Source organism: Phaethon aethereus (assembly GCF_964289735.1).
Source record: "Phaethon aethereus genome assembly, chromosome: 11".
Taxonomy (NCBI): Eukaryota; Metazoa; Chordata; class Aves; order Phaethontiformes; family Phaethontidae; genus Phaethon; species Phaethon aethereus.
In genome coordinates this window covers 16,864,999-16,876,895 of record NC_138587.1, presented here as the reverse complement: position 1 = coordinate 16,876,895, position 11,897 = coordinate 16,864,999, and the positions used below count along the sequence as shown (strand labels likewise).

Sequence of the window (11,897 nt, the reverse complement as noted above, 5' to 3'; positions counted from 1 at the left end):
CTGGCGTCTACATCGACTTCATGGGCACAGATGCAGCCATCTTCCGCACCATGGGCAAGCAGACGGCCATGAGGACAGACCAGTACAACTCACGCTGGCTCAACGGTGAGTTCAGGTGTCATTGGCCCAGGTTCCCTGGGGACCCCACAGCTCCAGCCCTAGAGATGAGACCCATCGTGTTGTACTGCGTCCTTCTCCCAGGACAGAGACAGTCGCCAGCATGGGCAGGTGGACGGGTGGTGGTGTGGGATGATGGGTGCGTGGGTGGGTGGACAGACGATGGATGGGTGGATGGATGGATGGACAGATGCGTGGACAGATGATGGACGGATGGGTGGATGGATGGTTGACGGTTAATGGATGAGTGGATGGATGGGTGGATAGACAGATGATGGATGGGTGGATGGATGAATGGATTGGTGGGTGGATGGATGAATGGATTGATGGGTGAATGGATAGGTGGATAGATGGGTGGATGACGGATGGATGGATGGATGGATGGAAGGAAGGAAGGAAGGAAGGAAGGAAGGAAGGAAGGAAGGAAGGAAGGAAGGAAGGAAGGAAGGAAGGAAGGAAGGAAAGAAGGAAGGAAGGAAGGAAGGAAATTTAGGCAGAAGAATAGAGGGATAGTTGTGTGGGGCATGGTGACAGACATGCTGGGGGCTTTGCTGGGCGGCAGGAGCAGCCAGCTGGTGAGAGGTGGGGCTGGCTCTGCCGGAGTCCGTGCGTGGGTTTCTGCAGGGCTGAGATGTCAACCATGTCGCCTGCAATCGGTGACCCCGAACGCTCATCCTGCCCCCCTCGGAGCACCCCTGCCCGCGGGGCGGCAGCTGAGTAAACAGAGCGGAGCAGATGGGCTGATCCTGCCGGGCCGGGGGGCCGGCGGGGCGGTAACCCGAAGAGGGGGAGCTGTCAGCGCAGGCTGGGCACCGACTGATGGATGGCAGGGAGAAGCTTCCTGAGAAGTTTCCAGGCTGTGTCTTTCCTCCCTGGGGGGGGAAGACCAGTTCCCACCGTCCTGCTCGTAGAGCTGCTGGAGCTCTGTGGACCTCTGGGTTGCTCCAAGAAACCTCAGGGATGCGCCGAGCCTCTTGGAGGAACTGTGATGACCACCAGAGAGACCCAGTTCCTCAGCCCACCTCTGCAGCTCTGGTCCAGATCCAGCTCTCGCCCTGCGACCGCGGCAGTGCTTTTCCAGGAGTGGGGAGATGCTGGAGGAGAGGGGGGCTCAGCATCCCGCTGCGGCATGGGGCAGGGGTCCCGCTGGGCTGACGGTGCCGTGCCGTTCCAGACCCAGCCTTCGTCCGCGCCCAGCTCATCCCTGACAGCAGCGAGAGGAACGACGACAAGCTCTACTTCTTCTTCCGAGAGAAGTCGGCCGATGCCCCGCTGAGCCCTGGGGTCTATTCCCGCATCGGGCGCATCTGCCTGGTAGGTGACGCGGCGGGCGGGCAGGGGAGCAGGCAGGGGTGCAGGCAGGGCTGAGCACGGGGGCCTCTCTGTTGCAGAACGATGACGGAGGCCACTGCTGCCTCGTGAACAAATGGAGCACCTTCCTGAAGGCCCGGCTCGTCTGCTCCGTGCCGGGACCCGACGGGATTGAAACGCACTTCGACGAGCTCCGTGAGTGGGCAAGGGAGGACTGGGGGCCTCCTGCACCCCTGTGGGCTTGGGGGGCACCCTGGGGGGGCTGGGGACCCCATCGCTGCCCCCACCTCTTACCTCTCCCACATGGACCTGCTCTCCCCACTGCCCCGGCGTCCCTGGGTGTGAGGAAGGTCCTGCCTCCCCCATGGTGACACCCCCATCTTTCTGTCCCAAGAGGACGTCTTCATCCAGCAGACTCAGGACACCAAGAACCCTGTTATCTACGCCGTGTTCTCCGCCTCGGGGTGAGTGGTGACCCTCCTGGCACAGAGCAGTGGAGGGGGGGCCCCAGCTGGGTGGGGGTCCCAGTGATGCAGCAGGTCCTTCCTCCCAGGTCGGTCTTCAAAGGCTCTGCTGTCTGTGTCTACTCCATGGCCGACATCCGCATGGTCTTCAACGGGCCCTTCGCGCACAAGGAGGGACCCAACTACCAGTGGATGCCCTATACAGGCAAAATGCCCTACCCCCGGCCGGGCACCGTAAGTACCCCCCAGGCACACGTGGGGCGATGAGCCGGCGCCTGCCAGGCAGCCGGCGCCCTCGGACCCATGCCGGGATAGCGGGTCACCAAGCGCCGGTGACGTTTGTGCCACAGTGCCCCGGGGGGACCTTCACCCCATCCATGAAGTCAACCAAGGACTACCCTGACGAAGTGATCAACTTCATGCGCGCGCACCCGCTGATGTACCACGCCGTCTACCCCACCCACCGCCAGCCGCTGGTGGTCCGCACCAACGTCAACTACCGCTTCACCACCGTGGCCGTCGACCAGGTGGACGCGGCAGACGGGCGCTATGAGGTGCTTTTCCTGGGCACAGGTACCCACGCCGCGCACCGCGGGGAACGCAGCATGCTCCGGCGCGGACCCGGAGGGCACGGGCACCACCAGGGCTGGCCAGAGCACGGTGCCCTCCGCCATGCTGGAGCGGGATGAGGGGCTGAGACACCCCCCGCCCTGAGATCCCTGCCCCTCCTCAAGGCTCCAGCTTGGTCCTTCCCCTGCCCTGGTGCCCATCCCACAGAGCCCACCGCCCAGCCTGGTCCTTCCCCTAGCCCAGCTCCTGTCCCCAGGGCCAGCCATCCAGCATGATACTTCCCATCCTAGGGAGGCCACCATCCATCCTAGCGGGGCCACCATCCAGCCTGGTCCTCTCCCTGCCGCAGTGCCCATCCCAGGGGCCCCACCATCCATCTTCATCCTCTCCTGACCCCAGTGCCCATCCTGCAGGCTCTGTGATTCAGCTTCATGCTTCCCATCGCCCATCCTGAGCCCACCGTCATCCAGCCTCGTGCTTGCCCTGCCTGACTGCTCATCCTAGAGGCACCAGCAGCCCCCCCCGTCCTTCCTTGGCCCCAGTGCCCATCCTCGGGGCACCGTTGCCCAGCCTGGTGCTTCCCCGAGCCCCCATGATCCATCCTGCTCCTTCCCCTGCCCCCTGCCCGTCCCTGGCTGCTGTCCCCACCCCTGCCCTGGGTGGTGGCAGTGACCTGACTGGTACGCCGCACCCCAGCATGGCTGCCCGCTGCGGCAGGAGAGAGATGGGAATGGGCTTGGGGGGTGGTCTTTCCTCCCTCCAGCCCCAGAGAGGACCCCCTTCCCAGGAGGGGAGGGTGCGGTGCCCAGGGGTGGCACTGAGCACCCGGGCACTGCGGTGTCTTGCAGATCGGGGCACTGTGCAGAAGGTCATTGTGCTCCCCCGGGATGACATGGAGACGGAGGAGCTCATGCTGGAGGAGATCGAGGTGTTCAAGGTAAGGGCTGCCTGTCCTCCACCCTCTGCTGAGTGTCCTCAACCCAGCCAGACAGCCCCTTAGGACACCAACCAACCCCCCTTGGAACACCAACCACTCCCTTGGGGCACCAGCCACCCCCTTGGGACACCAACCACTCCTTTGGGGCACCAGCCACCCCTTGGCTGGCTCTGCAGGGACCCCAAGCATTGGTTGTCCTCCCTACTGCCCCCTCGCAGCTCCTCCTGCCATCCCCTGCCCACCCCAGCTGCCTGAGGGGGTCTGGGGTGCCCACCCTGGGGCTTCAGCACCAGGCCAGGCAGTTGCCCCTCCATCTCCTTCGCTCCTGCTCCCATCTAGGTGCCGGCGCCCATCAAGACGATGACCATCTCCTCCAAGAGGGTGAGTCACGATGTATGGCAGGGGCCAGGAGGATCCCACCATGGGTTCAGAAGTGCCACCACCCAGCGCCGCCGCAGCACCAGAGCGGCTGGCGGGGAGGCACGCCAGTGGCCACAGGGCGAGCTGGCTCCGGTGGCCCCAGGTGGCTCCAGTGACTTGGCCGGTCCCAGTACTGGGAGGTCGCAGCTTATTCTGGGGGGTCCTCGCAGGGCGGGAACGAGATGGCATCTCACCCTGTCCTCTTTGTCCCCGCAACAGCAACAGCTGTACGTGTCCTCAGCCGTAGGCGTGACCCACCTGGCCCTGCACCGCTGCGACGTCTACGGGGAAGCCTGCGCCGACTGCTGCCTGGCCCGGGACCCCTACTGCGCCTGGGACGGCAGCGCCTGCACCCGCTACTCCGCCTCCTCCAAGAGGTATGGGGGGCCGGGGGAGAGCGGCAGGGAGGGACCCCCCGGCCCCAGGCTCCCCCCGCTCACCTCCTGCCTCTCCGCAGGCGGAGCCGGCGGCAGGACGTCCGGCACGGCAACCCCATCCGCCAGTGCCGAGGCTACAACTCCAACGGTGAGGGAGGTCTGGGGCACAGCCCCACAGCACGAGGGGAGCAGCTGGGGGGCGTGCTGAGGGCGGGGGGCAGGAGGGTGTCGGCAACGGCCAGAGGGGGACGTGGGTGGATGGATGCCCTGGTGGGTTGATGGCTGTGTGAGTGGATAAATGGGAAGAGGGTGAGCATGGATGGATGGATGGATGGATGGATGGATGGACGGACGGATGGATGGAAGAGTGGATGGATGGAAGGAAGGAAGGATGGATGGATGGATGGAAGAATGGACGGATGGATGGGTGGATGAATTAATGAAAGAATGGATACATTGGAGAGGAGGATCAACATGGATGGATACACTGGGGATGAGTATGAGCATGGATGGATGGGTCAGTGGGTCAATGGATAGATGGATGGAACAATGGATAAACTGATGAAAAAATGGATACATTGGGAGGAAGATGAGCATGGATGGGTGGGTGGATGGGTACATTAGAGTGTACAGTGAACATGGATAGATGTTGAGGAGGAGAATGAGCAGATTTGAATGGGTGGATAGAGGGAGGGAGGGAGGGATGGATGGATGGATGGATGGATGTGGTGGGGAGAAGGATGTCCACAAGTTGATGGGTGTGTAGATGGATGGATGGATGGGTGTATGGATACTTCAGAGGAAGATGAACACGGGCAGGTGGATGGATGGATGGACGGACGGATGGACGGACACCCTTGTGGAAGCATGGTTACACTAGAGGAGGAGCAGACTTGCTGGGTGGCTGGGGAGCAGGCAGACCTGCGGCTGGAGCTGGACAGGAGCTCTCCCTTGGAGAGCGGGTGGGCTGGGCAGGAGAGAAACGGGGGGGCAGCGTGGAGGCGCGCGCGTGACCCGGCTGCCCGTGGCCCACCCCTGCAGCCAACAAGAACGCGGTGGAGGCCGTGCAGTATGGGGTGGAGGGCAGCACCGCCTTCCTGGAGTGCCAGCCCCGCTCGCCCCAGGCCAGCATCAAGTGGCTGCTGCAGAAGGACGACAGCGACCGGCGGAAAGAGGTAGGGCAGGGCGCCGTGCCGGGGGGTGCCGGGGGGTGCCGGGGGGTGCCGGGGGGCCAGCCAGCTGAGCCGTGCCGCCTCTCCCCCCCGCAGCTGCGGGTGGAGGGCCGGGTGCTGCGGACGGAGCAGGGCTTGCTGCTGCGCGCCCTCCAGCTCGCCGACAGCGGCCTCTACTCCTGCACCGCCACCGAGAACAACTTCAAGCACACGGTGACCAAGGTGCAGCTCCGCGTCCTCAGCGGCCGCGCCGTCCACGCCGTGCTGGTCCAGGCGGAGACCCCCCCCGGCCTGCCGGGTGCCCCCACTCCCCGCTACCAGGACCTGCTGCAGCTCCTCACCCAGCCCGAAATGGGACTCCTGGACCAGTACTGCCAGGGCTACTGGCGGCACACGGCCGCCAGCCCCCCCCAGCCGCTGGCTGGACTCAAAGCCAAGGAGCAGCAGGACCAGAAGAAGCCTCGAAACCGCCGGAATCACCAGCCAGAGACCTATGGGCATACATGAAACCGTCATCAGGGACTTTGCTAGCACAGTGGTCTATTTTTCCCCCCTTTTAATATTAAAAATATCTATAAATAAATATATATATATATATACATCCACGCACACACACACGCAGACACATGTGCTCCCCCCGTCACGTGGGAGACGGTATTTATTTGTAGGTTGTACATAGTCACCGGGGCGATGCGACCCCGGCCTCCCGGCCCCGGGGAGGAGCGGAGACCTCTGGGGCAGCCGCAGCCGGCACCGCTGTCTTCCCCCCGGCTCCGGGACCCCAGGATCCCGGCACGCGGGGACCGCCGGGCACTGCGGCCGCTGTCTCCCCGCACGGTACCGTGCCAGGGGCAGGAGGTGCTGAGTCCCGGTCTGGGAGGGGGTGATGCCCTGGGGAGGGGGACAAACCCCAGCCGGGGGGGGACGAGGCAGGGGGAGGGGCAGTGCCAGACAGGGTCTGCCCCCCGCCAGCTGGGCACAGCCCTTGCAGCTTCGTGCCTCAGTTTCCCCAGCTGGTTACTGAGGAGCAAGCACTTTCCATAGGGAAGCTGCAGAGCACCAGGCAAGCCCAGGAGAAGGGGGCTGTGGGGCCAGGATACGCGGCCCTGTCCCCCTCCCCGGGGGCTTGGCATGGGGGAAACAGGACGCAGGCTCCTGTCCCAGGCTGACTGGGAAATGGTCCAGGCCACGGTGGGGTCTCAGCTGGGGTCTTTTTGGGGGGAAGGGAAGGAGAAGGGGCTGTGCCAGGGTAAAACCTCGAGCAGCCACCAGCGCTCGCTGGCGCTAGCACCCACGGGTGTTTGGGGCACCCAGCCCATCAGCCGCCCCCCTCGGGGCATCCCGGTGGGTGTGTGGGGGTTTGTAAATAGTTGTACATGGGAAGCACAGGGGTGGCGGGGGCCGAGCAACTGCCCCCCCGCCGCAGCTGCGGGCACCCCCAAATAAACACTGGCTTTGGGATGGACGCGGGCGCCTGCGTGTGCTCTGTCGGGACGGGGGGCGGGCAGGGAGCGGGCAGCCGGGGGCTGCGCTACTGCCTGGGCCCCCCTCACATAATCCCCTTAACTCTGCCCCTGAGCCCTGCCGGGTGCGGAGGCTGGGCTGGAGCCAGGTGGGGAGTGGGGGGGCCCTCGGGATGCCCATGGTGGGGAAGTACTGGGAACACTGGGGGCGCTGGGTGGCATTAACGGCCCGGAGAGGTGGTAGTACTGGGGGCATACACTGGGCTGGGCTAGCGGCCAGTACTGGGTGTTACTGGAGGCACTGGGAACTCTCAAGAGTCAGCACTGAGGGAAGTACTGGAGCGCTAGGATTTGGTACTGGGAGCCGGTACTTGGTTGTAATGGGGGCATGAGGTGGCGGGGACTCTACAGGGGGCACTTGGGGTGTTAGTGGGTGCTACTGGGCTGTACTGGGAGCACTTTGGTGGGTACAGGGGGCAATAGGAGTGGTACCGGGCTCCTCTGGGCAGTCCCGGGAGGCACTGGGGCGGTGCTGGGAGGTCTGGGCTGAACTGGGGGCAGTAATGAGGGCACTGGGGGCGGTGCAGGGCCATACTGGGCGCGCTGGGCTGGACTGGGAGCCGTGCTGGGTCCGTTCGCCCCCTGGCGGCCGAGCGCGGCGTTGCAGGAGCCCCGCGGTGCGGGGGGGGCGCGACACGGGGGCGCTGGGGACAGCTGGGGGAGTCCTGGCAGAGCCTGGGGACACTGGGGGATGGGGACACACAGGGGTTACTGGGGTGACCCTGGGGACACTAAGTCTTACTGGGGGGCAAGGAGGGAGGGCGCTGGGGACAGGGGAGGGGGAAACTGGTGGCCGCAGGAGACCCGGGGGGGACCTGGGGGCATGGGTGGGGGGTCACTGCCGTTGGCGTGGGAGCACGGGGGGGTGGCACTGGGGTGGCCCTGGACGTTGGGCAGGGCTTTTGTGGGAGGGGTGTCCTGAGGATGCTGGAGGGGACTGGGATTGCTTGGGACACTGTGGGGGGAATACTGGGATTTCTCCTTGGGATACGGGGAGTGCTACTGGGGAGGGGCTCGGGGACCCCGGGCAGGGTACTCTGGCATCCCTGAGGATATTGTGCAGCTGTTGCTGAAGGGGCCTGGGGACACTCCATGGGGTGATACTGGGCTGGCCTGGAGACACTGGGAGTGTACTGGTGGGTGGCTGGGGACACTGAGTGCTCCCAGGGGGCCTGGGGACATTGGTGGAGGGTCCTGGAGGGGGCCCTGGGGACACGGGGTGGGGTGACTGCAGCTGGCATATGATCACTGTGGGCCTGCCCCTGTGGACACTGGGCACGGGGACCTGGGGACACCAGGATGGCTTACTGGGGGGAAGCCTGTGGGTACTGGTCCAGAGCGGGGGGTGACCAGTGTGTCCTGGGGACAATGGAGACATTTCCACCCACCGCCCCCAGCCCCTGCCAGACCCCAGCAGAGCCTCCCGGCTCCAACCCCCCAGGATCCACGGCCGCGCCAGAGCTGGGTGGGGGTCGCCGCGTCACTGCCCCAGCCGCAGGGTGGGACGCAGCGGGGGGCTGGCCGGCCTTGGCCCCCCCCGGCAGAAGCGCTGACGCCGGGAGCCGCAGGATTGCTGAGCTCAGCCTGCTGCAGATTTAAGGGGGTTTATCGGGGGGGTACCTGGCTTAAGCCACGGGTGCTGAGCGCAGCACCCCGCCGGGTGGCCCCCCGGGACCTTGGCCCCGTCCTTGGCCCACATTGGGTGGGTGGTGGCGGCGGTGGCGGCGGGGCAGTCGGCGGCGGGCGCGGCGGACGCGGGGAGGCGAGCGCTGGAGGCGGCGGGGGGCTGGAGCACGTTGCCCATCCTGGTGCTGACCTCCAAGGAGCGGGTGAGCCACAGGGCCGTGGGGCCGAGGATGGGCGCCGGGGCCAGCGCCGAGGAGAAGCACTCCCGCGAGCTGGAGAAGAAGCTCAAAGAGGACGCTGAGAAGGATGCCAGGACCGTCAAGCTGCTGCTGCTTGGTATGGGGGGGGACAACACCCTGCGGGAGATAGATACCCATCCTTTCTGCATCTCACCCCAACAGCCCACCTAGTGTTCCTCTGACACCTCCCAGCATCCCTCAACCCAACCAGCCTACCCCAACAGCCCCCCCTAAACCCAACCTGCCCACCCAACGTTACCCTGGTCCCTACATGCACCCCCAAACCCAACCAACCCACTCCAACAGCCCACGCAATATTCCTCTGATACCCCCCCAGACACACCCCCTAAACCCAAGCGGCCCACCCCAACAGCTCACCCAACGTTTCCCTGACTCCCCTAGCACCCCTAAACCCAACCAGCCCACCCCAACAGCCCCCCATTCCCAGGCTCCCCTAAACCAGTTCATACCAACAGCTTGCCTCAACAGCACTGCCTTCCACCAGGCACCCAAACCCAACAATCCATCTCCACAGCCCGCCCTAAGATTCCCCAGCTTCCAGGTATCCCCCAAACCCAACCAGCCCACCCAGCGTCCCCCCACTCCCAGGCACCCCCAACCACAACCAACCAATCTCTAGAACCTTCACTAACACCACCAAACCTCACCCCGGCAGCCCCCCCCATCCTCCCAGGCACCTCCATGCAGCCCACACCACCACCCCGTGACTGTCCCCGCAGCCCCCCAGCACCGTGAGTCCTTCCCAGTCCCTCACAGCTGTCCCAGCGGTGCCTGAGTACAGGGGTGCCCTGGACATGGTGGGGCCACGGGTGCCATCGCTGCCCTCCCAGCTCAGCCCAGGGCACATCCCTCTGCGCTGCTGCAGGTTTGGGGCATGGGGTGGTCGGTGGCAGGGCTGTGATGCCACCATGCCCCCAACCCTCCCCTGGGTCCCTCAGCACGTCCCTGGTTGAGCCGCCACAAGATCCCATTAGCCACAGGGGCTCAGCCCAACCTTAATGCCAACTGCAGCTGGCTGTAATCCTCCTGCCCTGAGCCATGGACCTGGCACGGCCACCAGTGCCCCCCAGCCGCCCCGGGGGGCCAGTGTGGGGCACAGCCAGGGGTGCACATTGCGTGGGCACTGCCATGACCCGTGCTTTGTCCCTACAGGAGCCGGGGAGTCGGGGAAGAGCACCATCGTCAAGCAGATGAAGTAAGTGCCAAGGGGTGCCGGTTGGCCATGCCCCACGGGCAGCCATGGGATGCCCCTGTCTCACCGTGCCCGGTTCTGGCCCACGCTGCACCCATGGGTTCCCCCCACCCCACGGCACCCAGCTCAGCCCCATGCTCCCCTCCCTGGCCAGGATCATCCACCAGGATGGTTACTCACTGGAGGAATGCCTGGAGTTCATCGCCATCATCTACAGCAACACACTCCAGTCCATGCTGGCCATCGTGCGGGCCATGACCACCCTCAACATCCAGTACGGGGACTCGGCTCGCCAGGTGAGGAGCACCCCATGCCGGGCAGGGGGATGCCCCTAGCCCCCCAGCCCCGCTGAGCCCCTCTCCCTGGCAGGATGACGCCCGCAAGCTGCTGCACCTCTCGGACACCATCGAGGAGGGCACCATGCCCAAGGAGATGTCAGACATCATCGGGCGGCTCTGGAAGGACCCAGGCATCCAAGCCTGCTTCGACCGTGCCTCCGAGTACCAACTCAACGACTCGGCCGGCTAGTACGTGGGGTGGGGTGGTCTGGATGGGATGGGGGGGTCTGGGCGAGGTGGGGGAGTCTGGGGGTGCCGACCTGTGTTTCATGCCCACCGCGTGCCCGGCCAGCTACCTGTCAGACCTGGAGCGCCTAGTGACCCCCGGCTACGTCCCCACCGAGCAGGACGTGCTGCGCTCCCGCGTCAAGACCACTGGCATCATCGAGACCCAGTTCTCCTTCAAAGACCTCAACTTCAGGTGAGGGCCGAGCCCGTGGCGAGGGCTGGTGCCAGGGGGCTGGGCAGGGGGTGGGGGGTGCTGACCCTCGCCTTGTCCTGCCCAGGATGTTCGATGTGGGTGGTCAGCGCTCGGAGCGGAAGAAGTGGATCCACTGCTTTGAGGGGGTGACCTGCATCATCTTCATTGCGGCCCTCAGCGCCTATGACATGGTCCTGGTGGAGGATGACGAAGTGGTGAGGAAGGCTCACCACCCCATACCCCCTCCGCTTTGTCCCCATCATGACATGGGGGTCACTGTGGGGCTCACCGTGGGGCTGTGTCCCTCTGCAGAACCGCATGCACGAGAGCCTGCACCTCTTCAATAGCATCTGCAACCACCGCTACTTCGCCACCACCTCCATCGTCCTCTTCCTCAACAAGAAGGATGTCTTCCTGGAGAAGATCAAGAAGGCTCATCTCAGCATCTGCTTCCCCGACTATGATGGTGAGGGTGGCAGGGGCTCTCCCGCCAGGGGCAGGGGGTGGTGGTGGGGTGATGGCGAAGGGTTGGGTGCCAGCACCCTGCAGCAGCCACCCACCAGGTGTCCTCAGCACCCCGTGCGAGGAATGCTGCCCTAGCCTTGCTCATGGACCAAGCAAGGTTTGCCCACCCGGGGGAGCGCTGGGTGACGCTGGGCCAGCACCCCGTGGCATGGGGACACCAGCCCCTGAGGGGACCCCCCTCACGGCCACGCCACCAGGTCCCAACACCTACGAGGACGCGGGCAACTACATCAAGCTGCAGTTCCTGGAGCTGAACATGCGGCGGGACGTGAAGGAGATCTACTCCCACATGACCTGCGCCACTGATACCGAGAACGTCAAGTTCGTCTTTGACGCCGTCACCGACATCATCATCAAGGAGAACCTCAAGGACTGCGGGCTCTTCTGAGCCCCAGCCCCAGCGCCCCCTCCCCAACCCGGGTCTCCCCCTCCCCTGGGATCCAGCCCCACCGCTGCCCCCACCCCACCTCCACTTGCCCCCAATCCCTGGGATTTCACCTGCTCAGCCCCAGAGCCACCCCTGGGTGGGGGGCATGGCCCCGCTCCCCCCCCCCCCAGCCCTCCCTCCGGCCAGCACTGCAGGACACCCAGTGCAGCTGGGTGCTGGGGGGCACTGGGTGACCCTGGGTGCTGCAGGGTGCTGG

General features: G+C 65.2%; 2 protein-coding genes across 4 annotated transcripts in view; both read left to right on the top strand.

The window, feature by feature from the left end:
* Window positions 1–5,875, top strand: part of LOC309408590 (semaphorin-3F-like) — a gene marked incomplete at its 3' end in the record, with an annotated part of 20,657 nt that extends 14,782 nt beyond the window's left edge. For all 3 annotated transcript variants that reach the window (XM_082004468.1, XM_082004466.1, XM_082004467.1), the window contains 12 exons: window positions 1–105; window positions 1,292–1,431; window positions 1,509–1,623; window positions 1,823–1,892; window positions 1,982–2,126; window positions 2,243–2,465; window positions 3,311–3,399; window positions 3,739–3,780; window positions 4,039–4,196; window positions 4,277–4,344; window positions 5,238–5,371; window positions 5,465–5,875. The exon at window positions 1–105 is cut by the window's left edge and continues 15 nt beyond it. In XM_082004468.1, coding sequence (XP_081860594.1) covers window positions 1–105; window positions 1,292–1,431; window positions 1,509–1,623; window positions 1,823–1,892; window positions 1,982–2,126; window positions 2,243–2,465; window positions 3,311–3,399; window positions 3,739–3,780; window positions 4,039–4,196; window positions 4,277–4,344; window positions 5,238–5,371; window positions 5,465–5,875 — 1,700 coding nt within the window. The remainder of the gene's footprint in view (window positions 106–1,291; window positions 1,432–1,508; window positions 1,624–1,822; window positions 1,893–1,981; window positions 2,127–2,242; window positions 2,466–3,310; window positions 3,400–3,738; window positions 3,781–4,038; window positions 4,197–4,276; window positions 4,345–5,237; window positions 5,372–5,464) is intronic.
* A 2,770-nt stretch (window positions 5,876–8,645) lies between these two features.
* On the top strand, window positions 8,646–11,641 carry GNAT1 (G protein subunit alpha transducin 1; the record flags this gene model as incomplete). The annotated part of the gene is made up of 8 exons (XM_082004848.1): window positions 8,646–8,853; window positions 9,930–9,972; window positions 10,124–10,265; window positions 10,339–10,496; window positions 10,600–10,728; window positions 10,814–10,943; window positions 11,041–11,194; window positions 11,451–11,641. The coding sequence occupies exons 1-8, from the start codon at window positions 8,748–8,750 to the stop codon at window positions 11,639–11,641; spliced, it is 1,053 nt and encodes a 350-aa protein (XP_081860974.1). The 5' UTR covers window positions 8,646–8,747.
* Between the last annotated feature and the right edge of the window lie 256 nt (window positions 11,642–11,897).